The sequence below is a fragment of the Panthera pardus genome, unplaced genomic scaffold, assembly GCF_024362965.1.
Source record: "Panthera pardus isolate Hobbes unplaced genomic scaffold, ASM2436296v1 HiC_scaffold_21, whole genome shotgun sequence".
Lineage (NCBI taxonomy): Eukaryota > Metazoa > Chordata > Mammalia > Carnivora > Felidae > Panthera > Panthera pardus.
In genome coordinates, this window is record NW_026526777.1 from 63,990,720 (window position 1) to 64,017,725 (window position 27,006).

At 38.9% G+C, this 27,006-nt stretch overlaps 1 protein-coding gene across 5 annotated transcripts in view; it reads right to left on the reverse strand.

Moving 5' to 3' along the window:
• The window catches only part of AKT3 (AKT serine/threonine kinase 3), a 305,975-nt gene that overhangs the window by 82,166 nt on the left and 196,803 nt on the right, over positions 1 to 27,006 (reverse strand). For 4 of the 5 annotated variants that reach the window (XM_053909401.1, XM_053909400.1, XM_053909403.1 and 1 more), the window contains 2 exons: positions 11,822 to 11,887; positions 10,438 to 10,506 (listed from right to left, as the gene is read on the reverse strand). The exons of the other annotated variant lie outside the window; for it this stretch is intronic. In XM_053909401.1, the coding sequence (XP_053765376.1) occupies positions 10,438 to 10,506; positions 11,822 to 11,887 (135 nt within the window). The remainder of the gene's footprint in view (positions 1 to 10,437; positions 10,507 to 11,821; positions 11,888 to 27,006) is intronic. 5 annotated transcript variants of the gene reach the window in all.

Below are 27,006 nucleotides of genomic sequence, written 5' to 3' on the forward strand. Positions count from 1 at the left end.
GAAACACATAAACTACCAAAGCCCACTCAAGAAAAAATAAAATGCATGGCAATATATCCATGCAATTTATTTCATATATATATGTATTCCTCCCCACCCTCCACCATTCATTGTTATAAGCCTTCTTAAAAAGAAAACTCTTGGTCCAAAAATTTCACTGATAAAATCTACCAGAAAACAGAACAGGAAGCAATGCTTCCCAATTCATTTCAAGAGGCCAACATTATCTCGAATGCAAACCCAGAGACATTACTTGGGGAAGGGAAAAGGAGGGACCTAAACAATATTACAAGGGAACAAAGATTTAAAACTCTTAACAAAATCTTGCAAACTGGATCTGACAACACATGAAGAGGATAATACCTCACAACCAAGATGAGTTTATCTAAGAAATTCAAAGTTGGTTTAACATTAAAAACTCAACAACAAAATTCAGTATATTAGCAGAATAAAGAAAAAAAACCATATGGCCATCACAATAGAAACAGAGAAATCATTTGACAAAATATTACATCCTATAAGGATTTTTTTTAAAAAAGCTCAGCAAAGTAGGAATAAAAAAAATGTCTTCAACTTGATGAAGGGCATCTATGAAAAACCTACAGCTAACAACATATTTCTTGGTGAAAATATGAATGCTTTCACCCTAAGATCAGATATAAGGCAAGAATGTCTGCTCTCACTATGCTATATAACACTGTCCTGGAGTTCCTAGATGGTAAGAAAAAGAATAAAAATGCATGAGATTAGAAATAAGTAAAACTGCCTCTATTCTCACATGATATGATCATCTACACAGAGAATCTCAACATATTTACAAAAAATATTTTTAGCAATTGAATGCAAGATTCAAGGGGAAGAAGTATCAATTGCATTTCTATATATTATCAACAAACAATTCAAATTTGCAAGTTCAAACCAATCACTTATAAAAACATCAAAAACATAAAACAGTTCAGGGTAAATTTAACGAAAAATATTCAAGACCTGTGCACTAGAAACTACACAATACTGCTGAAAAAATTAAAGAAAACCTAAATAATGGGAAAGATATATCATGTTCATGGATCAGAACACATTATTATTAACACATAAATTCTCTCCAAATTGATCAACAGATTTAACACAATCCCAATTAAAATCCAGGAGACCTTTACATAGAAACAACAAGATTATTCTATAATTTATATGGAAATGTTAAGGAAATAGGGTTGTAAAAACAATTTTTTAAAAGAACAGAAGGGAAAGACCCAAACTGTCTAATTTTAACACTTACTCTAAAGTAAAAATGCTAACGATAGTGTGGCAGAGATAAGAATGGATAGATCTAGATCAATGCAACAAAACAGGGGGCCCAGGTATCAACCCACATGTACACGGTCAACTGATTTTTGACAAAGGTGGCAGGGTAATTTAGTGGGAAAAAGATGGCATTTTCAACAAATATGCTGAAACAGTTAGATATCCAACTGTTAAAAAAAAAAAAAAAGAACTCTGACTCTTATATAGCACCATATACAAAGATTAACTTGAAATGGATCACAGACCTAAATTTAAGTGCTAAAACATTTAACCCTTTTAGAAGAAAACATGGGTTGGGGAGGAGTGGCGCACGTGGGTAGCTCAGTCAGTTAAGTATCCAAGTGACTCCAGGTTTTGGCTCAGGTCATGACCTCGAGGTTCATGAGATTAAGCCCCTTGTCAGACTCCTGTGCTGACAGCACACAGCCTGCTTGGGATTCCTTCTCTGCCTCTCTCTCTCTGTCCCTCCCCTGCTCATGCACATTTTTTCTCTCTCTCTCTTTCTCTCTCCCTCCCTCAAAACAAATAAATAAACTTAAAAAGGAAAAAGAAGAAAACATGGGAGAAAAAATTTTAACTTGGGTGAGGAAAAGATGTTTTAAACATAAAATGCACAAATCACTCATATACAAAAAAACCCTCATGAGATGTATTTCATCTAATTTAAAAGACTTGTCCTTCAAAAGACACTTGTAAGAAACCGTATCAGTGGTTACAAGGAAGCGGGTGATGGGATGCACGGACTGTAAAGGGGCATGAGAGGTTTGTTAGGGTGAGAGAAAAATTCCCCATTAAAAAAAAATGAAAAGGCAGACCACAGACTGGGAGAAAATATTTGCAAAACATCTATATAATAAAGCACTTGTATCTAGAATATATGAAGAATTCTGACTACTCAATTTTAAAAAAGACAAACAACCCAATTAAAAAGTGGCCAAAAATATTTTAGCAGATACTTCAATAAAGAAGACATCCAAATAGCAAATCAACAGAGGAAAAGGTGTTCAATATTATTAGTTGTTCAGGAAGTTCACATTCAAACTACAAGCTACCACTCCACACTCACTAAAATGGGTAAAATTTTAAAAAGACTAACCATGCCAAGCGTGGTGATGATGCTGAGTGACATCTCAGAAATGTAAAATGAAATTTGGCGGTTTCTTACAAAGTTGGACACACCAGAGGACACAGAAATAGCATTCCTAGGTATTTACCCAAGTAAAAATATATGTCCATATAAAGTTTTGTACTGAAATAGTCACAAGAACATTTTTCATAAGAGCCCAAACTGCAAAGAACCCAAATGCCTATCGACCGGTGATTGTACAAGCACATTATGATACAAAAATGTAATGGAGTAAATCCATAAAAAGAAACAAGCTACTGATATATGCAACCATTTTGATGAATTTTAAAAGTAACGTGCTAAGTGAAAGGTGCAGAGCACAAACGACTACATACTGTGTTTGGGGATTATACTTTTTTGGGGGGAAGGGAGATAATACTTTTTAATGTTTAGGTATTGTGTTCCAATGCCCTGTGTTTTCTCTTCAAGGTCTCCAATTGTACGTACATTGTGTCTTCTGTTTTCACTTTTTGGAAATGCTTACTCTGGGTAATCCAACCTTTGTGTGAGAAGTTTGGTTATCCTGGGGCACCCAGGTGGCTCAGTGGGTTGTGTGTCTGACTTCGGCTCAGGTCATGACCCTCGCAGTTCGTGGGTTCGAGCCCCGCATTGGGCTCTGTACTGACAGCTTGGAGCCTGGAGCCTGCTTCAGATTCTGTCTCTGTCTCTCTCTGCCTGTTCCCTGCTCACACACTGTTTCTCTCTTAAATATAAATAAAACATTAAAATTAAAAACAAAAACAAAGTTCGATTATCTTGAAAATGCCGTGCCGTGCCATAACCACATGGAAAAGAATTGTGGAAATAGGCAAATGCCTGATCGGTTCCTACAGTTCCAGTCAGATTCTCCAGTGAGATTCTAGATATGAAAGTAAGCCTCTTAGATGTTTAAACCAGTGAAGGCTTTGAATTATTACCTTAGATGCAGTGATATATTGGTTTAATGATTCACTGTAGGAAGCCAGCCTTGAAATATTATAAAATTATGCTAAAGTATATACTAAAAATATTCCCAAACTTATTTTGCCTTAAACTTTACATGCTAAAGTGAATTTTACAATGTATCTTTCTTGGCTTGGGAATTTTTGAAAACACATCGGACGAAAGCAATGAAACTCTGATATAACCTACATAATATATTCATAATTAAAATGGTGGGCAAAGAAATTAACTTGCCAGACTCCTAACACTAAAGATATTTATACACACATAAGTTTAGTAAAAATTTTAAAGTCATCGCTATGAATATGAAATGATACTTTTAATTTAAAAATCACCCAAATCACACCTCCATAAATTAGTGAGCAGAACTACAATTTCTCACTGTTGGCACTTCTGCCTCACGTGAATTTGAAATGACAGACTTGGGTTCACTGAAGACAAACAATGAAAAACCTAAAGTATGAGAAGATCTCAAGACTGGCATGAAACTGAAAGTCATATGCAAACAACGAAATGAATTTTTTCAAAGAGATTAGTATAGTGTACAATGAGCACAGTGTCCGTTCATCTGTATCCACACAAAGAAAATTGAAGGGTGTGAAGAATTTATCAGGTGAACAAACATTTCTACACAGTGACTGTCCTTTACCCCCTAACAGATATCTTAACTTCCAATTCCAACCTGGAGAGAGATTTACAGAGGTCTGGAAAGAAATATGGCTGTGAGTAAGATTTGGGGGAAGAATCCTAACTAGAGGCATCCCAGTGTTGTTTTTTTGCTTTTATTTGTCTTATTTTTTAAGATTTTAAGTAATCTTACGGAACTCTGGTAATACCTGAGCTACAAAAAGAGATGACTTGGATGTGTTGGCAGCATGTCACTGGTCATATTACTGGAACGCTTTCATAGTATGTTCTCCAGATGCTGGATGGCTGCTTACCAAAGGTGCCCTGAGTTCGCTTTCACAGCCTTGTTCCAGTGAGCTCTGAACTAACTCTTGTACGTTCCATCCTGTCACCAAGGTTCACATCTTACATCGACCCAAGAAAAAGGAAGAATCCATGCTTCTGCTTAGGAACTCGTCAATGTCCAATCCTAGCACATTTGTCAACTGTTATCTTGCAGGATTCACTCTACTCTGTTCTATACATACTTGGCTTCACAGGCTTCTCCTGCCTGGCTCCTTCTGTCCAGGATTCTCCTTAGGCTTCTCTCATCACCAACACCTCTCATGTTGATATCCCCAGGCACCATTCTTGGCCACTAATGTCCTAACTTTACATATTTTTCTCACAACGGACATTTCTTCCCTTCTTTGGTTTCAGCATTGCTGATGAAGCCTATTTGTACCTCTGACCTAACTCTTCCTCCTTGTTAGCCCCAACAGGCTCCTCCAATAAATGATGATCATGCCGGGACTCATTCCTCTTCCTGTGTTTCCTGACTTTTTGAATAGCCCAGTATCCACACAAGTCCCCCCAAGCAACAAGCGGAAAACTGTGCCATGTTTTTCTCTTTCCGTTTAGTCCTTAAATCCTAGAATTTTATTCCTTCTAATATTACCTCAATTAATGACTCTAACAGTTTATAACTGGATGACGAAAAACCTAAATGCAGTCTCAGCTGAAGTAGTTTCCCTGTTTCCAATTCTGTCTTCTTCAGTCCAAGCTTCATATTGCTACCAAGTACTCCTCCTGAAACATTTTCTTACAGAAATCCTTCCACGATGCTTCACTGTCTTCAGGATAAAACCCAAATTACTTGGAAGATCTGTCCTAATACGACACTGAATACTTGTTCATACACTTCTGACTTTCCTCTGCAGGACTTTAGCACTGCCCATCCTGTGTTGTAGCTGGGCAGATGGGGGAGAATTTGCATATTCCTGCACATTCTACACATTCTATTGCCTTGTTTGGAATGCCCTCCTTCTAAGTTACTGATGTAACTTAGAGTTCAACTTAAGTCTTAGCATAGCAACCACCCAAGGCATTTCTCTGGCATTCTCTCCTTTTCTCTTTCCTCTTTCCTCCAGACGGATTCAAGTGCCCATTCTCTGTTTCCCATAGCAATCAGTGTTATCATGGCAATAATAACACTATTAGGTATATACACACTCTCTTGTCTATAATCCCAATTAGAGAGTCATCTTTTAAAAGAAAGTACCAAGTTTTTCCTTATTTGTGTATCTGCTGAGGTCCAGTCAATAGTAGTTGCTCATTAAATATTTAACAGGCAAATGAATTCTAATGGAATAGGTTCTGAAGTTCATACATAAATTATCAAGTATAATCAAAATCATTCCTGAAAAATTCCTGAGGCAGGTGCTACACTGGAGACCCAACATACTGTCTCAATATAGTTAAGCTCAGCACTTCTTCCTTCAGCAACGAAGTACCATAATTTCTTTAGATGAACATCTGTAGTTATGATGCACTTAATGACAATGTTTTCTGAAAACTATGTGTTTTTAAGCACTAGGGTTTGTATCCCACGAAACTCTATGGAGGGCAAGTAGAAACGAACATGGAGTAAAAGAACAGCAAACTTACATTTCTCATCTTGAGGTGACTGCCAACACACTTAACAAGAATGGAAGAATCATCAAATCCTTCCTATCTATCTATTATCTTTCTATCTACTGATCTATCTACTGTCTATTTCTATGATGTCCTTTGCTGAGCTTTTTACTTTGAATTCATATAAGTTAATTGCAATTATGATGTGATTCCCATTGTACTGATATGCCTATAAAGACCTGCTGATTTTTTACAATCGATATCTTCTCACAATCCACTTCCTGAATAATCAGGATTATTCAGTGCTTTCAACAATACTGGCAAACACAGGGAAGATAACAAGCATGGCCACGAACATGCTAAATTTCCATGCCGTCTACTAGGCTGAAAGAAGTTCATATATTCACAAAAATGTTAAGAAAAAGAATGTCTCAACTGTTGTATTTATATTTCATGATAAACATTCCAGAACACAGGCTCAAAGGATGCTACTGCTAATGAAAAATCAAGACAATAAACACAAATTAAGTAAAGACTGGGCTAGTTATGATGATTTCAATAGGCCCACTAAAGAAGTCCATCTCAGGGCACAGGTGAGATACAGAGAGGTCTGAATATGTTGCCGTTTCATGAGCACCACGTTTACCAGAGCTTACTTTCCAATAGGTCGGTCATCTCCTACCCACATCTCCTAGTTACCACCCAGATGTTCCCCACTGGATAATTCCCAGCGCATCGGTGAGTATTGGTATGGACAGCCTGCCTGTGTGAGTTTACGGCTTCCCTTGCTTTACCTCTGTGTCAACCTTATTTCCAAACAGAAGTACTCTGTTTCGTATTTTTTCTACAGAAATTGAGTTTTCTGCATTTCTAGGAAGCATCCCTGGGCAGAATAAGTGTCATGGTGAACCTAAAGCAAAACCAAAATTAAATAAGTCACCATAAGGATATACTGAACATAGATTTCCTTCAGAGAAACAATAAATTTAAGAAGAGAAATAAACACATTAAGTTCCAAGAACAAAATAACTATTTGTATTTATGAAGTACATTCAAAATGTATTCAAAAGTATATTTGATAACTTAAAAGAGAAAAACTGGGAAATTACAAAAAAGAAACTTTCTTTGCACTAAAAGTGTATAAATACAATCAAATTTTCCAAATGTATCTATATAGATGGCAATGCTATAATTGCTATCCATGCACATACAGAATCAGTTCACCTGCTGCAATCCATTAAATAATTCAGTCTTTATCTATAACACATTCTCAAAACAGAAATTCCGAAAAAAGAGAGCTATAATGTAGGAGTTTCAGTGCTAAAGAAAACCATCTGGCTAGTCTGAAAATCTGCTTTTGTGTGTAAAATTGTTTCGACAATCATCAGTTAATTAATCTCAGAAGTATGCTAGAGTGTGGGTGCCGCGAGCACCCCCCCGCCCCTTCCCGAGGCTCCGAAGCTTCCCTCACCCCACCACACAAAACCCTCTCCCTCCCGTGAAGTCCCGTGGTTCTTCATCTGTATTTCTGATACAGGTGATAGTTATCACTCTAAGCTGAGTGTGGGCTTGGTACCTTCACCACATGACTACAAACTCTTTGAGGGGAAGATCAAGGTTTAATTCAGATTTTATGCACCATACCTACCCTAGTGCCTTGCACAAAGCCTCAAAAAATACATATATTTTATAAATACACTCAAAGATACTCCCTCCTGAAGAAACACTTTCAAGTTTTTGGCCAAAATAAACTACATAGTACATTACTTTCTATTCTTCTTCCTACTTCTCAGCAGTTTCCAGTTTAAAAATCCCTGTTGATCCCTGTTCCTGGAGAGGATTTATTTATCCTTTTCATTTATTTATTCATTCAAACCATCCAGTAAATATCTGTCAGGTTCCTACTCATGCTAGGTAGTGAGTAAGTTTCTGGCATTTGACCAGCTCAGAGTCTAGTAGGAAATATATAAAAGTAAATAGGTTAGTTATAAAACAACCTGGTAATTGTTATAATAGATGTAAACACAAGATACTGTGAAAGAGTAGTTCTCCAAGTTTTTGTTTGTAGAGTTTAACATTTTCCCAATATTGTCTTCCCTGGTCATCTATCAATCCATCCATCTGCCTGCCTAACTTCCCTCCTTCCTTTTTTAAATACATCTTTATCTGTAGCACCAAATACAAAAGCTGCTGAAGAACACATAATTGAGAAATAAGTCCTCCCACCTGGTCCCCAGTCACTCGGTTTATCTTCCCAAAGGTACACACTAATGCCCAGTGTATAATTTCAGAGAGCATAATTCCAGAGAGAGTCGACGCATCTATAAAAATGCATATCACATACACACGGTCCTGCCTTCGTTAAATCATTACAGTGGTGGCATGCTTTATACTCTGCACCGTGTTTCTTTCATTTCATAATGTATCTTAGAACTTGTTCTCTATCAGCCCGTATTGAGCTGCCTCGTTCTTTTTAATGGATATAAAGTATTCCACTGCACAGATACAGCAGTCTCCTTACCAAAGGTACTATGAATGCTGCACTGAATGTATTTATCCAAATTCCATTCTGTGGTATATCTGTGAATATGTATGTGGATAAATTACTGGAAGTGTAACTGCTCTAAGAATATAAGCACTTTTTATTTTGATAGATACTACACAAACATCTCATCAACTTAATTTCCCATGAAATGGGAAACAGCCACCCTCATAACTTAAATTATAACATTTATACAAATGGCTCCCAAACCTGTATCCATAGTTCTGACCCCTTCTTTATCCTCAGTGAGATTTCCATGCTATTTCCACATACTCATTTCCTAGGAACCTTAGGAAAACCCTTTTCAAAACCAAATTTATAATCTTGCCCTCAACACATTCTCTGTAATTTCACTATATTAGTTCTCCCTGATTCTAACCAAAAGCCACTTCTGATACCTCTCTTTCTACCCACGACTAAATAATTGGTCATGAACATGTACCAATCTTGCGCAATGCCATGACCTTCATTTTCTTTGTATTTTCCCAGATAACATGTGACCGCATGCCTGGGTTTTCTCATCCAACTACTCAAGTTCTTCTGGCCCCTGTGCTCATCCTGGTAACTCTGCTCACATGATCCCTCTGCTTGCGGAATCTTCTCAAATCAGTTTCCTGCTGAAGTCTCATTAAGCATTAAAGGTCTGCCCTAAATTAGAAAACCCCATAAAGGATTTTCTAATATGACTTTATTAGCACTTAGGTCTTTCACTATACATTCTAATTTATGATACACTTCTATGATAAAATGTAAGCTCCTTCATAGAAAGATGATGTCTTCACACATTCTGATAAACCCACACTGCCTGGTATTTAAAATGTGGTTCCCAAATGAATGAATGAATTTTGCAATGAACTAATTCCTACAAGTCAGATAATTCTACAGGAGAAAATATTCTATAGGGGATATTTAATTCATTTATTTTGGAAAAATAAGACTATTTTAAGGTCTGTGAGACAAATTCCCTATTTAATAATTAAATTTGTTTTAGAAAATCCACAGTGTAAATATTTCCAGTTAGCTATTCCAGTAAATTGAAATTTTCCCTCACATTGATTTTGATCAAAAATACAGAGGAGAAAGGACAGGGAATAAAGGAATAGGTGAAATGTACCACTAAGACTGCATTTGTCTTCAAAACTACAAAAGCCTTTCAATTCTGTTTTTTTTTTTAATAATTTTAAAAAATGTTCGTTTATTTATTTATTTATTTATTTTGAGAAATACAGAGTGAGAGCTGGAACGGGGCAGAGAGATGGAGGGAGGGAGGGTGGGAGGGAGAGGGTGAGGGAGAGAGACAGAGAGACAGAGACAGAGAGAGAGAGAGAGAGAGAGAGGGGGAGAGAGAGAGAGAGAGAGAGAGAGAGAGAGAGAGAGAGAGAGAGAATCCCAAGCAGGTTCCATGCTATCAGTGCAGGGCCCAACACGGGGCTTGATCCTATGAACCACAAGATCATGGCCTGAGCCGAAATCCGGAGCCAGATTCTTAATCCACAGAGCCACCCAGGTGCCCTGACCCTTTGAATCTCTTCAAATACGGTCAAGGTTACTCTAACTCCTATGTAAATAAAGAGGAAACTCAGCCAGGATGAGACTATGGAGTACTGTTAAACCGAGTTCAAAATTGGTTACATTATCTTTTGTAAGGTTACCAAACACTTGAGGAAGAACGTTGTAGAAAGCATTAAAAATCCTGTATTTCCAGTTTCCAAAATTAAATAACATGATTTCAAAACTTGTACAAGTGATAAAATATTTCACACTTACAAAATATAGGAAGAAAAAGAATATGAGTATGCTTTCTAATATATGAAAAAAGTTTTAAAAAAGTGACCATTACATTTCATTAGAAATTATTCAGTTCCCATCTACTCCACAGGAGAAAGAGCTACACATATCTCTACAGCAAAGTACAGAATGGTTACATCATAACTTCTATTTTAAATAATTTTTAAAAATGATGACAATACTACCATGCATATGCTGGATTGACTTCTTGACTCACCTCTCCCCCATTAACATATTCCATCACAAAACACAAACGGTCTTTTGTCTGGAAGGAATATTTCAAGGACTTGAAATGAAAAAGAAAAAATGTTACATTATAATCCAGTATTCTTATAACAATACCAAAATAGAACACTTAGAAACAGTAAGCTTGCTGGATGAAATGTTCTTGCCCTTAAGAATCTACCTACTCCTTAAGAGTGTGTAAGCAAGAGTTCTCAGGAACATAAAACAAATTCTATTTAGATCAGCATTGGATATTGTTAGGGGAAAATTAAAATTAAAATTCTAAGTAAAAACACACTTAGTAATTTTGACGAGCAACTCTCCATCTACTGTGCCGTCTATTTGAAACTGTATTAGTGCCCGAAGTTCCCACCCATGTAACCTTAGAGCGAGGAAGACTCAAAAATACAGCTAGAGTAGTTATGTTCAGGCTTCTAATATAGTTTCACTATTTGCATACTGGGTACAAAACATGACTGAATTCAACAGAGTTGGTTCATATAATTGTGTAAGTTATAAAGACAGCAGAACTTTAGAGCTATCTTAATATACTGGACAATATACACCCAGCAACGTAACAAAGTAAGTCTAGATATCTGGAAATTCCTACTTTACATAATGCTAAATCTTTAAAATGTTCTCCCTCTTGTATGTCTACCTGTTATTTTTAATCTTAATACATGTCATCAGAACCAAGAACATACAGAAACTTGGCAAATTATGTCTCTATTACAATCTAAGAACAGGACTGAAAAAAAAAATCAGTTTCTTTCAAAACAAGTAACATGCATATAACTCATAGTTTATACTTTGTCCAGTCAAGAAAATACATCATGACTTATCCTACCTTTAATTTAATGTGTATTCAGTCTTCCTGTGTTTCTGAGAGTACTCTATACCTAAAAGAAGTCTCAATTTCTATAAAAAATATTCAGTAAAGATATCTGCCTTTCATATTTGAAGAGAATGCTGCTTGATCATTTAAATATTTATCAGAAGCCAACAGACAAAGGAAACAAAATCCTTACATTTAACACTAAGAAATTCTTTTAAGTCTACCATTTTCTCAGTGCTCTACGTATATTTGCTCTGGAGTAATTTGTTTTTGTTTTTGTTTTTGTTTTTAAGGCAGTGAAATTCATGAAGGGAAAAAAAAGTCTCAAAAAAAAATAATGGATTACAAATGCATACATATCGTAAACTTAATCCACACACTGCAGTAATTTCAAAGAAACAAAACTTCTAGTCTTCCCACAAAGAAAATGGCATACCTAAATGAATTTTATTTAATATGTTATTTTTCATGGCTTAGCTTTTGCACAACTCCCTTAAATTTAAAATGTTATGATTATAACATCTGCCCTTCAGCCACTTACTGTTAAAAAGGGGTGTCTAGTGTTCTTTAACACTCTGCTCTCAGTGAGAGTGTGTGCCACTTCATCCTACAAAAGAAAAAGGCAAACCTTTAATATATGTACTAAGCACCAGGGATATAAAATTTTCGCTATTTCTCTACGAGCCAAAGAGGTTAAACCCAGAGGCAGAAAAAGATCTGAAAAGACAATGACATGTGTCCTTTATTGCTGGGCTTTTCCTCCAAACCTCCTCCAAAAACATCCAATTACTTATTTAAATCAGATGGCTGCAAAGTATAATGAACCATATCAACTCAGTCAGGCTTAATCAAAATATACTGATAATGATACAAAAACCACCAAAAAGTTATCAGGGACACAGATGATTAAATAGCTAAACCTTTTCCCTTGAAGGCAATGCCTTAGCAGCTAATATTTAGGCATGGAGTAGTTATTATTTCCAAGTTCGTAATATATTTTATTCAGGGGGATAGAAAGGATATATTTTAGGAAAGATCACAGAATCTATAAGTCTCCTACTTAAAAGAAAAATCAGTTACCAAAAATAGGAACACAGAATATACACATTAAGATTTAATTTTCAACTATACATTTTAGAAATAGAAACAGAATATAAAAATTGTTATCTTTTTTGCATGTGGCTTTTTAACTTGCTTCTTTAAAAAAAAAGTCACAACCTACTTTAGGTGACAATTTAAAAAATCTGGGTGTATTTCAAACCAAAAATAAGTGTATTTCCCCAATTTTGTACATAAATCTCATTTTGACATCAAAAGTGAACTAGGAGAGATTTTCTTCAACATATGGAGAACTGGAAAAATGTTTCATATTTCAAAAATAACACCATCTTAAAGAAGAAAGGAAAGGAAGATCACTGCGGAAACTAACACAGCATCTCCGGTCTCTGCTTCTAGCAAGATCCTAGACAAAGCTCTTGCGGATCCATGCCTCCACACTGTCCGCAAATCACAACTAGATCAGAAGTAAGATGTGAAGAGCAAAACATCAGGGCACCTCATTCTAGTTATCATCTGACCTTAGACCTCAGAGAGAAATGAGAAATAGATTGATCGAAGATGCTAAGATCCCAAAGCCATTCCAAGAGGGCGGGACCAGTCATGTCTGAACAAGGCCAGTGTAATTAATAACACAGTGCTCAAAACTAGTGAAACAAAACATCCCTCGTATCTGTTTGATAAGAATCAAGCTTTAGTGCTCAATCTGAAAGCCTCTGTCATATCATACTATAATTTTTAGACAAATCAGAATAATACAAAATAAATCAGAAGCAGAAATGATACCATAACTTACTGATTTCCACACCTACAGCCCCTAGCATAATGATTAGTACACAGTAGACACTTAATAAATGTTGGTTGAACTCAACTGTTTATCACAGGAATAAATTCCAGTCATCAGGGGTGTGAAACTTCATTTATTCAATCACTCATCCCTTCCAAAAATGTGCAACAAATGTATTCTGGGCTTGTTCTGTGCCCTGAAAACGGTACAAAGACAAGGATCCCTGCCCTCAGGGAACTTTCAGTCTCTCTACACAGATGGTGATCAATGTTAGTGGGGAAAAAAGCAGAGAAGAGGGTGACTGCAATTTATGAGCATCACATAATGAAACATGAAATATATAATGAAGCATCAGGCAAGTGGATACTCTGTGACATACAGACCCAAATTCATTCATTAAAAAACAAAATCCTTGGTGGGCAGTTACTAAATGATAGTAACAGTGCAGGTATAAAGTGGTTTAAAAAAAAATCTGAAAGCCTCTGTCATATCATACTAGAATTTCTAAATAAGAATAGCACACATTTTAATACAAAATAAATCGGAAGCAGAAATGATACCATAACTTACTGATTTCTACACCCACAGTCCCTAGCATAGGGACTTGGAGTCATGGAGCTACAGGCTAGTGGAGAAGGCATAACAGATGGGTAAATATCCAATTAAATAAATAATTACTAAGCCTGATAAGGAATATTAAGAAAAAATTACCCCATAAATGGGGTAAATAAGGAAAACTAACATTACTGGGGGAGTATATAAGTTGGGTAATATGTTGATGTGGGGGGCAGGAGGGGTGATATAATCTGATTTCTATTTTAAAAGTTTACTCGGGCTCCGCTGAGCAGAAAGACACAAAAAATAGGAAGGATGGGGACCCCTGGGTGCTAGGTTGGTTAAGTGACTGTTGATTTCTGCTCAGGTCATGATCTTACAGTTGTGAGATGGAACCCGCCCCGCCCAAATCTCCAAAGCAAGGAGCCTGATTAAGATTCTCTCTCTCCCCCTCTGCCCCCCCTCACTCGCTTTTTCTCTCTCTCAAAAACAAAACAAAAACAAAACAAACAAACAAACAAAAAGGAGGGATAAACCAAGGGACAACAACAGTATTCCAAGAGAGGAATGAGGATGCCTTAGGCTACTATGGTAGCAGCAGGAACAGGAGAAAAGGGGATAGTTTTAAAATCTTTTTGAGATATAAAATTAGCAGCAATAATCCAAAAAATACCTGCCTTCAACATGAGGGTGAATTAAAAAAAAAAAAAAAACAAAAGCACACACCTCTTCACAGGCAGTCAGAAGGAGATTCACAGAAAAGATACCATTTGCAGGTTATGCTGTAGGATTGCAAAGTGATCGGAGGCAGAGAGCCAGGAAAAGACTACAAAAAGGTAAGTATGAAACCCATCTGGAACCAGAAAAGACATCCTAGTGCTTCAGAAAGTATTTCCAGAGGGGAGTTCATTCTGCTTTTTAAAACAAGCCTAGCACATACAATAGTTATTTTCCTAAATCAGTAAGTTTCAAGACAGAAGATTAGTTTTTTCTAAGTTCTGCAATTTGCCTAACTAACCACCCCAAAGGAGCAAGTAAAGATGTACGGAAACAAATGCTAAAACAAGATTTCTTTGTCAGGAGAATGGAAATGCAATTAATACCATGTACGCATCTTGCAAAAATATTAAAATGTATTTTCTGCCATATTTTACATACGATCAGATTAGAATTCTTCCCTCTTAATGCAGATTTAATAGTACTGTATTTCACATACTAATTAGTTTCTGCTATGAAGATAAGGTAGGCACAAGCTAAAAAGTAAACACAGATGCCAATAATTTTTAATTACAGTTAAAAGCAACATGTCAAAACAAAAAGTTAAAAATAACAGCGATAAAACTTAGTGACTAAAACAATGTGATGCCTTTTAAAAAATCCACTCGTTGATCAGGACTATAAATGAAGAAGCGCTACACATGCTTTGGTGTGCAACAGAAGTAGAATGTTTTCGTGAAAAAGCTTCTGAAATACAGCTCCATGTATATTCATCCCCGGTAAAATACTAATGAGTTTTTAAATCTAGTTTCTCTCACAGGAATGGGCTTTGATTTCTTGGAGGATGTGAGGCAGAGAACAGCCCTCCTTCCTCACATTTAGGTTCCCAATCGTCTCCGATTTATCACTCACTCCCTTCTACTACACGTGGTCTCAGCTTCCGCCTTCATCTGCCCCCCCCTCCCCACCCCGCGCCTCCTGTCGCATGGAGGTTGGGTGCTTTGTGGGGGGTGAGGGGTAGGAAGTGGCAGAGAAGGGGAGAAAAAGAAGATCTGGGACACCAAGGGTTTCAGATCCTTCAATCCCTGCACTAACTCAGCAACATAGTAGGCTTGATTACTCCCACCCTGCAGGCAGAAACGGAAGCACCGGGGCTGCAGGTGCGACAAGCAATACTGATGGCATGTGTGAGGCCAACGTTCCCGTCACTTCTACTCCACACGACGCCGCCTCCCGTTCACACAGCCCAGTGTCTACGTAACCCGACACTTGAAGTCCGTTCATGGTGACTTTCTCCACCCTGAACACAAGGCTGTAGCCAGTTGAAATCAACATACGCCCATTGGAACCACTTCCGCCCCCCACCAGAGCAACAGCAAACACCTGGAGGCGAGGGGTGAGCGGGAAACAGGGACAAGGGGGCAGAGAAGCCTGCACCCTGCCTCACTTGCTCTCGATTAACCCGCAGGGAGGGCCAGCGATTGTTATTTACTTGTTCTCTGTCTTGACGCCATGTGTTAGCAATCCATACATTTCTTTCCATAGGAAACACATCACACTTCTCAAGCTCTAAATCTGGGGTCCTAACTTCCCCTCTTCTGCAAACTTGGTTTCTGCCCAGATGAGCCTGCTCACGCCCTCCCACTCTCCGGGGGCCACACTGTCTTCGCGCTGTTCCTTCGTTACTATCTCTACTCTCTTTCTTGCCCACTTGTCACCCTGATGGAGAAAAGCAAAGCACAGGTGGTCCTCTGCGGCCTATGAACACTACGTCTCCGTTCTCAAGCGCTGTCATTTGATACTTTGTCCTGGATGCTCCTGTCCCCACCCCCAGGGCGCAGCCCCACTAACTGCCCCCTGGACCCCCAGGACCCAGCCCCGCTGACCAGTCAGTTGCAAGGGGCTGAGCTGCCGCTGCTCTGACCTCATCCCTGATCCTGGGTCTGGGCTCTGACCTGCAGAAACCAGTGCAGCACTGCTGCTGCTCCGCACCCTGGCCTGGGGGGTCCCAGGCTGAGGCTCTGACCAAACAGAAGTGGCGCTGTGACTGCTCTGCCCGCTGCCACAGGGCCCCGAGTCATGGCTCTGACCTGTCATGGCATGGACCACCCCTGGGTCCTCGGGTCCTGAGTCAGGGCTCTGTCCCACCAGCACCGCACCGGCACCTGGGGGCTCTGTGACCCGCTCCCTGAACTTAAAGTTGCGACTTGACCCAACATTGCTGGGGCAACGTGGGTTTGTGACTGACCATCCACAAAGGAGGCCCTGCTGCCATTGGGCCCGAAGGCACCACTGCACTCTGACATCCTAGCGATCCAGCTACTGCTGCGTCCCTCTCCGCCCCCGGTCCTGAGTCCCTGTGGCGATCCCTAGAGACCCAGGCCCCAGTTCCACAGGAAACGTGCACATACCGGCATCCCAGACACCAGCGCCACCCCACATACACCTGTGCTCCAAGATGCAGCTCTGTGTGCACCAGATCCCGGGACACCAGCTCTGTGGACACCCAGTGCCAGCACATCACACCTCTCACCAAAAGGGATTTCCTTGGCTAGAACTGCCTCTCACAGGCAAAAAAGAACAGGAGGGGGTGTCTGGGTGATTCGGTTGGTTAAGCATCTGAGTCTTGATATCAGCTCAGGTCATGATCTCAAGGTTCCTGAGATCCTGCCTCATGTTTGGGCTCTGCGCTGGCAGCGTGGAGCTTCCTTGGGATTCCTGCTCTCCCTCTGTCTTTGCCCCTCCCCAACTTGCTCTCTCTCCCTCAAAATAAAGAAATAAACATTAAAAATTTAAAAAAAAAAAAAAGAATGGGAGGACCCCAGCTACCTTCAGCCCCAGTAGCCCTACCCACCAGTAACACCCATGGGATCTCTACAGGCTTGGCCATGGAAAACACCCACAATCTTCACTGATGTTGGTCTCAGCTGACAGAGCTGCATGGGGACTACTTGGCCGTACCCTCCCAGCAACCAGACACGGGGCCACACCCAGCTGGTGTACTCACAGAAGCCAGTCCAAAAAGGCTGGGAGAGATGGCCACTCCTTCAAATGCTCAGATAGCAACACAAAGACATTAGAAACACACAAAAAAGGAAGAAAACATGACACCTCCAAAGGTACACAATAATTTTCCAGTAACTGACACCGAAGAAATGGACTTGATAGTTCTCTATCAAGAATTAAAAATAGAGAAGTTCAGCAAGATTCAAGAAAACACAGAGAAATAATTCAATGAACTCAGAAAGACAATACATGAACGAAACCAGAAGTTCAACAAAGATACAGATCATATAAAAGAACCAAACAAAAATTTGCGAGCTGAAGAATATTAAGAACAAAATGAAAAAATGCAATAGAGAGCTTTAAATCAGGCTCAATTAAGTGGAAGAAACTTGAAGACAGACCTCTTGACATTATCCAGTTAGAGGAGAAAAAAAGATGTGAGAATGAAAAAGTGAAGGAAGCCTATGTGATTATGGGATACCACCAAGTGAAACAATATTCACATGTGGGAGTCCCAGCAGGAGAAGAGAGAGAGAGAGGAAGGGATAGAATACTTATCTAAAGAAGTAACAGTCGAAAATGTCCCAAATCTGGGGAGAGATATGGCCATTCAGGTCCACAAAGCTCAAAGATACCCAAGGAGATTCCACCAAAAGAGATCTTTACTGAGACACATTACAATCAAGCTCTCAAAAATCAAAGACAAAGAGAATTTTGGAAGCAGCGAGAAAAAAATGTATTCATCAAATACATGGGAACCCCAATCAGGCTCTCAGTGAAGTTTCTGAGCAGAAACCTTGCAGGCCAAGAGACAGTGGGAGGATATATTCCAAGTGATGAAAGAAAAAAACCTCCTAACTAGGAATACTTTACCCAGTAAAGTGGTCCTTCAGAAATGAAGGAGAGACAAAGACTTTCCCAGAAAAACAAAAGCTGAGGGAATTCACCACAACTAGACTGTCTTCCATGAAATGCTAAACAAAGTTCTTCAAGCTGAAATGAAAGGCTGCTAATTAGTAACATGAAAACATACAAAAGGATAAAATTCACTGGAAAAGGTAAATATATAGTCAAATTCAAAACACTCTAATGCTGCAACTGAAGTGTGTAAATCACCTTGGCCACTAGCATACACTTTAAAGACAAATGAGTTAAAAATAATTATAGCTACAGTATTTTGCTACTGGACACACAGGTAAATTTGGACGTCAACAACATAAAATGTTGGGGGGAGCAAGTACACGTGTAGACCTTTTTCCAATCAATTGAAGCTGTTATCAGCTTGAAACAGACTGTTACAACAGTAAGATGTATTATGACCATCGTGGTAATCACAAAGCCAAAAATTGTAACAGATTCACAAATAGAGAAAAGAATCAAAGTATACATACCACTACAAAAAACCATCAATTCACAAAAAAGCAAGCAAGCAAGAAAGGACAAAAACTACAAAATAATTAGAAAGCAATACACAAAATGGTGACAGTCAAGTCTTGAACTATTAATAATTACTTTAAATGCAAAGGGTTTGAATTCGCCAATTAAAAGACACAGAGGGGCTGAGTAAGTTAAAAAACCAAGATCCAAGTATGCTACCTAAAGGAGCAGCACTTCAGCTTTAAGCTCACGGGCTGAAAAGTGAAGGGATGAAAAAGATGCTCTAGGCAAAAAGAGCAGTGGTAGCTCTACCTATGCAAACAAAAGAGACTTAAGTCAAAAGCTGTAGTGAGAGCCAAAGATCTTTTTTTTTTTTTTTTTAAAGAAGATCTTTATATAATGATATAAGGGTCTGCTCATGAAGAGGCTGTAATAGTTATAAATATATATAATTATGAGCAAATCTGAAGACTGAAACAGACAGCAATATGAAAGTAGTGGGGAACTCAAATATCCCACTTTGGATATGGGATAGATCCCATCAATGGACAGACCATCCTGATAGAAAATCAATAAGGAAATCATGGACTTGAACTATACTTTAGCCAAATGGAGCTAACAAACAGGTATAGAACATTCCATCCAATAGCAGCATGATAATACACATTCTTCTCAAGCACACATTGAACATTCTCCAGGATTAATCATTTATTAGATCACAAAACAATTCTTAACAAACTTAAGAAAATCTATCCATATCAAGTATCTTTTCCAACCAATACAGTAAGAAACTAAAAACGAATTATAGGAAGAAAGCTGGAAAATTCACAAATACATGGAAATTAAACAAAATACTTCAGATTAAGCAACTGGTCAAAGAAGAAATCAAAAGGGAAATTTTAAAAATCTTGAAATAAATGAAATAGAAACACAACACACCAACACTTATGGAACACAGCAAAAGCAATTCTAAGAGACAAGTTAATAGTCGTAAGTTTCTTACATTAAGAATAAATAAAGATCTCAAATAAACAATCTAAATTTACACCTTAAGGAATTAAAAAAAGAACACAGTGAACCCAAAGTTAGTAGAAAGAAGGGAATAATTAAGATTAGAGAAGTGAAATAGAGACTAGAAGGACAATGGAGAAAAAAATCAATGAAACTAAGAATTGGTTCTTTAAAAAGATAAAAAAATTGACAAGTGTTTAGTGACACTAAGATAAAAAAAGATGACTAATAAAATTATAAATGAAAGAGGAGACATTACAACTGATACAACAAAAATATAAGAATCATAACAGACTATTATAAACAATTATCACCAAAATATTAGATACCTCAGAAGAAATGGATAAATCCTAGAAACATACAACTTCTCAAGACTGACTCATGAATAGAAAATCTGAACAGAGCAGTAATGAGCAAAAGTTTAAATTAGGAATCAAAAATCTCCTTACAAATAAAAGCTCAAAAGCAGATGGTTTCATTGGGGAATTCTATCAAACATTTAAAGAAGAATTAATATCAATCTTTCTCAAACTCTTCCAGAATTGAAGAGGAAGGAACATGTTTAAACTTGTTTTATGGGGCTAGCATTTCTCAAACCCAAGCCAGACGAAACACTGCAAGAAAAGAAAATTATAGGCCAACACTTCTGATGAACATACATGCAAAAATCCTCAACAAAATACCAGCAACCCTAATTCAAGAGCACGTTAAAAGGATTATACACCATGATCAACTGGGATTTATCCCTGAGATGCAAAGATGATTCAACACAGTTCAGTAAGTGTGATATACATCACATTAATAAAAGATAAAAAGCGTATGATCATTTCCAAAGGTGCCAAAACATATCTGACAAAAATAAATATCCTTTCATGATAAAAACTATCAATAAACCAGGTATAATAGCAATGTACCTCAACATAACAAAGGCCATGTATGATAAGCCCACAGTTAATACCATACTCAGTGGTGAAAAGTTAAAAGTCTTTCCTCTAACATCAGAAACAAGACAGACACTCACTGTCAGCACTTCTAATCAACACAGTACTGGAGTTACTAGCCACAATAGTTCAGAGGGAAGGAAGGTGAGTGAGAGAGGGAGCATCCAAATGGGGGGGAAAAGGTAAAATTATCTTTTGCAGATTACATGATGTTATATATACACAGTAAACCCTAAAGACTCCACCAAAAAGCTGTTACGATTCATAAATGAATTCAGTACAGTTACAGGATACCAAACCAACACACAAAAAATCCACTGCATTTCTATTCACTTAACAATAAACTATCTGAAAGAGAAATGGAAGAAAGCAACCCTATTTGCCACTGCATCAAAAAGAATAAAATACTTTGGAGCAGATTTAACCAAGGAGGTGAAAGACCCGTGCACTGGAAACTACTGGAATTGACAAAAGAAACTGAAGAACACATAAACAAATGGAAATATACCCTGTGTTCTTGGGTTGGAAACATTAACATTGTGAAAATGTCCACACCACCCAAAGTGATATACACAGATTCAACGCAATCCCTATCAAAATTCCAGTGGCACTAAAAAACTATCCTCAAATTTGTTTGTAGCCACAAAAGACCCTAAAAGCCAAAGCAATCTTGAAAAAGAACAAAGCTGGGTGCTTCACACTTCTTTATCTCAAACTATACTCCAATGCTATAGTAAGCAAAACAGTATAGTAAGCAAAACACTATGGTCAAAGCAATGAAAATGGACCTCCATTGGGGCAACTGGGTGGCTCAGTTGGTCCGACTGTGGCTCAGGTCATGATCTCTCGGTTCGGGACTTTGGGCCCCATGTTAGGCTCTGTGCTGACAGCTCAGAGCCTGGAGCCTGCTTCAGATTCTGTGTCTCCCTCTCTCTCTCTGCCCCTCCCCTGCTCATGCTCTCTCTCCCTCTCTCAAAAATAAAGATTTAAAAAAATTAAAAAAAAAAATGGACCTCTATCTTACACTAGTCACAAAAATTAACTCAAAATAGGTTAAAGACAACTCTAAGACCTGAAACCATAAAAATCTTAGAAGAAAACATAAGAAAAAAGCTCCTTGACATTGGTCTTGGCAACTTTTACCTGGACAAGACACAAAGGGAAAAGGCAACAAAAGCTAAAATAAACAAGTGGGACTATATCTAACTAAAGAGCTTCTGCACAATAAAGGAAACCATCAATAAATTGAAATGGTACAGAACAAGAAAAATATTTGCAAGCCATGTACCTGATAAGGGGTTAATATCCAAAATACATAAAGAACTCACAGAACTCAACAGCAAGAAAGCAAAATAATCTGATTAAAAAGGGGCAGACATTATTCCAAAAAGACAAACAAATGGCCAACAGGTACATGAAAAGATGCTCAATATCACTAATCATCCAGGAAATGCAAATCAAAACTACAATCAGGTATCATTTACACCTGAAGAATGGCTATTATCAAGAGAAGAAATAACAAACATTGGAGAAAAGGAAAGCCTTACACACTGTTGATGGGAATGTAAATTGATGCAGTCACTACGGAAAACAGTATGGTGGTTCCTCAAAAACTTAAAGATAGAACTACTATACGATCCAACAATCCCACCCTGATATACAGCTGAAGGAAATGAAATCAGGGTTTTAAAGAGATGTCCACACCCCCATGTTCACTGCAGCATCATTCACAACAGCCAAGATATGAGAACAACCTAAATGTCCTTCAATGAATGAATGAATGAATGAAGAAACTTTGGCATACAGGGGTGCCTGGGTGGCTCAGTCGGCTGAGCGTCTGACTCTTGCTTTTGGGTCAGGTCATGATCTCATGGTTTGTGGGTTCCAGCCCTGCATCGGGCTCTGTGCAGTTAGTGTGTAGCCTGCTTGGGATTCTCTCTCTCTCTCTCTCTCTCTCTCTCTCTCTCTCTCTCTCTCTCGCCCTCCCCTGCTTGCACTCTCTCTCTCCCAAAATAAATAAATAAACAAACTTAAAAAAGATTTAAATAAAAAAAAAGAAACTTTGGCATATAAATACATGGAGCATTATTCAGCCATAAAAAAGGAGATTCTGCCATTTGTGACAACATGGATGAAACTGGAGAGCATAATGCCAAGTGAAATAAGCCAGACAGAGAAAGACAAATACTGGATGGTGTCTCTTACATGTGGAATCTAAACAAAAACAAAAACAAAAACTTCAAAAAGCTGATTTCGTAGAAACAAAGGGTACTGTGGTGGTTTTGGCCAGGGGCTGGAGAGAGGGAGATGGGGGGATGTAGGTCAAAGGGCACAAATGTTCAGTTACAAGAAGAATAAGTTCTGAGGCTCTAATGTGCAGCATGGAGACTCCAGTAAATAATCCCATATGTTCTACCTGAAAGTTGTTGAGAGTAGATCTTTCTTAGGAATTCTCATTGCACACATACAAAAGGTCAACCAAGAGGTGACGGATATTTTAACTAACTTGATCTTGATAATCATTCCACAGTTCCAAGTCATCATGTTGTATACTTCAAATACATTTATATTTGTCCATTATTCCTCAAAGTTGGGGGGAAAAAGTAGAATTTATTATAATTCTGACTCGCTAAAACACGGCAAGAACTCTGTGAGGGAAAAGCAAAGATGACAGACCAAGCGGGTGATGATGAATGGGCACTGGCCATCTGCCTGGCCATATGTGCGGTCTGGTGGGCGGTGGAAAACCACACTACTGGAGGGATGGACTATTAATTGGGGCACAGCCCTACGGCAATCATTATGGGAATTTAAGGGGTACATTAAAGTAGGGCAAGCTGATGCCCATCAGAAGTACCTGGTCCAGGATCAGGTGATTGGAACCAGCAAGTGTACATCCTTGAATGCTTGTTTAAGGTGGCCATCCAAGTTCATAAAGTGAGTGGATACAGGGGAGCTGGAGAGCAATGCAGAGATAGCTTGACCATCAACATATTCCTCTGCACCCTCTGAGACACAAAATGCCAGTAAGAACCATCCAGTCTATCAGACAGAGAGCAGATCCCTAGGGCGGCAGACTCCCCAGGAGGAAGCCCCTCCCTACTGTATACAGTTGGCCAGGTACACTACAGTGGACCACCACCACCACCAGTATTCCTCAAGGCTATAAATGGGACCTGACAGGCAAATGTACTCTGGACTGGGCTTTGCATACCACCTACTAGTGGTAGGTAAAAACTCAAAAGACTAGAACAGAAGATAGTGTATCAATCTGGACCACCAAGGTACATGTCATCAGACCAAGAAACATACTTTATAACCCACAGCCACCAATAATGGGCAAAGAGGTATCACATCAAACGGACATTTCATGTCCATTTCATCCTCAGTATAACCATCTGATAAAGAATTACAATGGGGAGGGGGGCGCCTGGGTGGCTCAGTGGATTAAGTGTCAGACTGTTGATCCTGGCTCAGATCATCATCTCATGATTATGGGACTGAGCCCTACGCTTGGCTTGGCAGTGCAGAGCCTGCTTGGGATTTTCCCTCTCGCCATTCCTCCCCCCTCTCCCCCTCCCCAAAACAAATAAACATTAAAAAAATGGGGGGGGGGGGCTGGGTGGCTCAGTCGGTTAAGCTTCCAACTTTGGCTCAGGTCATGATCTCCTGGTTTGTGGGTTTGAACCCCACGTTGGGCTCTGTGCTGACAGCTCAGAGCCTGGAGCCTGCTTCAGATTCTGTGTCTCCCTCCCTCTTTCTGCCCCTCCCCCACTTGTGCTCTGTCTCTCTCACTCTCAAAAATAAATACACATTAAAAATTTTTTTTGAACAAAAAAAAAAGAATTGGAATGGGAAAGTGAAACAACTGTTATCTAAAATGGGAGGAGATAAAGACATAAAGGGCTAGAGTACATGCCTTCCCAAGTGTGCCCAGTTGATAGATTTCTCCACTTTTCTGGAGGACATGTGGAACAGGGGGTAGAAAAGGATGGTGTCAGGACTCTGCAATTCTTCCCCACATCACCACAACTTTCTTTTTTTCCTACCTGATGTAGTGATCCTGGGCCCGGGGCTACCACTATGGGTGCTAGGAGCAGGGCTCAAACCTTAGCAAGACATAGTCTATACCTTTAACTGCCATGCCCGAGTTCCAAAGGGCCTGTGGGATGGACTGTGTCTCCACCCCATCTAGGAAAAGCAGGGTTGACCGTGAACGCAGCTGTGATGCCTGGCGGTCGAGAGAGTGCACCAGTTCCGTGACCGTATCTCTACCCCATGAGTGGGACTGGACTGAGGGAGACATATGCAGTAGACTACCGGTACTGCAGGCAATCTGAATCAGCACATACTTACCCCAAATGGGAAAGTTCCCATCTCTGGGTTACTTGTCTGTAGAAGTTTCGTGTCACTGCTGTAACAAATTACCACAAACTTGGTGGCTTAAAACAACAAAAATTTATTCCCTCACAGTTCTGGAGACCAGAAGTCCAAAATCGAGATTGGCAGAGCTAAGTTCCCTTCAAGGGGAAGAATCCATTCATCCCATGCCGCTCTTCTAACTCTTGGGAGGTGCCAGAAGCTCCGTGCGTTGGAGCCCCACCACTCCAATCTCTTTTCAGTCTTTATGCTACCTTCACTTTCTCCCCTGTGTAAATCAAACCCTCCTCTGCCTTACTTGACAGACAACTGTCACTGGCTACAGGACCCACCCGGATCACTGAGGGCAATCTCCTCATCTTGATAGTCTTCATTTAATTATATCTGCAAACACTCTTTTTCCAAACAAGGTCACATTAACAGGTTCCAGGAATTAAGATGTGGAGATGATTGTTCTGGGGTTCAATACTCAACCCACTACAGTTCAAACGCTGGTCCCCCAAATTCAGTTTTGTTTCACATGTAAAACACATTCACCCATCCCAACATCTCCAAAAGTCTTGACTCACACTATCAATTTTAAGGCTAAAATCTCACATAAACCTCATCAGCTCAAAAGTCTGAAACCTCATCATCTAAATCGTGAAGTCAGATATGGGAGAGATGGCTGGTATGATCCATCCTGGGGCAAAATTCATCTGTATCTATGGACCTCTTAAACCAGAAAGCAAGGTATCTTTATCCAAAATACAATGGTGTGACAGGCATAGGGCAGACGTTGTCATTCTGAAAGGGAGAAACTGGAAAGAATAAAGGGATCAGCCATCTCAAACAAGCTCAGCCAAGGAAATTCCTTTAGACCCCACGGTGTGAGAAATCCTCTGTATTTGCATTTATTTTTCCTTTTTTCATGTTTATTTATTTGTAAGAGGGACAGAGAGGCAGAGATTGTAATTGGGAGGGGCAGGAAGAGACAGAGACAGAGAATCCCAAGAAGGCTCCACACTGTCAGCATAGAGCCTGACTTGGGGCTCTATCCCACAACCTATGAGATCACGACCTGAGCTGAAATCAAGACTGATGCTTAACCACTTAACCAACCAAGCCACCCAGGTGCCCCTGTATTTGCATTTCTCTCCTCAAGGCCCATTTCTGCCCTACAGCCTCTGTCTATATGCCTGTGGCTCTGGCCTCAGAGTCTTACTTCTTTTTCCTTTAAAAGTAACATCCATTTGCAGCTCACATCCATCAACTACAGCATTTCTTTTACACTGCCTGGGCTTCTAACACTGTCAGTGTATTCTGTAACTATAGTTAAGTCTTGTGTGCTTTGTCTATTGGTTAATTCTGAAAACCGAACACCAATGTAGTGCCTGCAGTATTATAAAAGTAAGTAAATATCATTTATAGCAGAATCAAATAGTATCGTTAATCAGTAAAAGAGGAAATCCTTTTCATCAATAATCCTGAGTTCCTCTAGGGACAATGCTTCATGTGTCTGGGCCAAACTGCTTCTTATACTACATCCATTACTCATTGATCATTCCATATTTCACTCTGCTTCACATTTGGACTAGGTCTTTTTTGAACAAATATTTGTTTTATCTTGAAGTTCCTAAATTCTTTTTCCTCCTCCTCCTCCTTTATTCTACCATTAGAAACAACCTTAGTCAAATAACCTGCTAGGAACTGATTGGCTATTTATACATATGTCATCTTGAGATTCATTATCATGAACACTAAGTGTTATTTAGCTCTATTGCTTCATGGACTCCATCTCTGACTCTTGATTGAACTTCCTTCTAAATTTTGCTAAAATAAGTATGATACAATTTTATGGGCATTCCTTTATTGGGAGATAATCTGTTTCTTGCTTTCTGAAAGCTTTCAAGATGA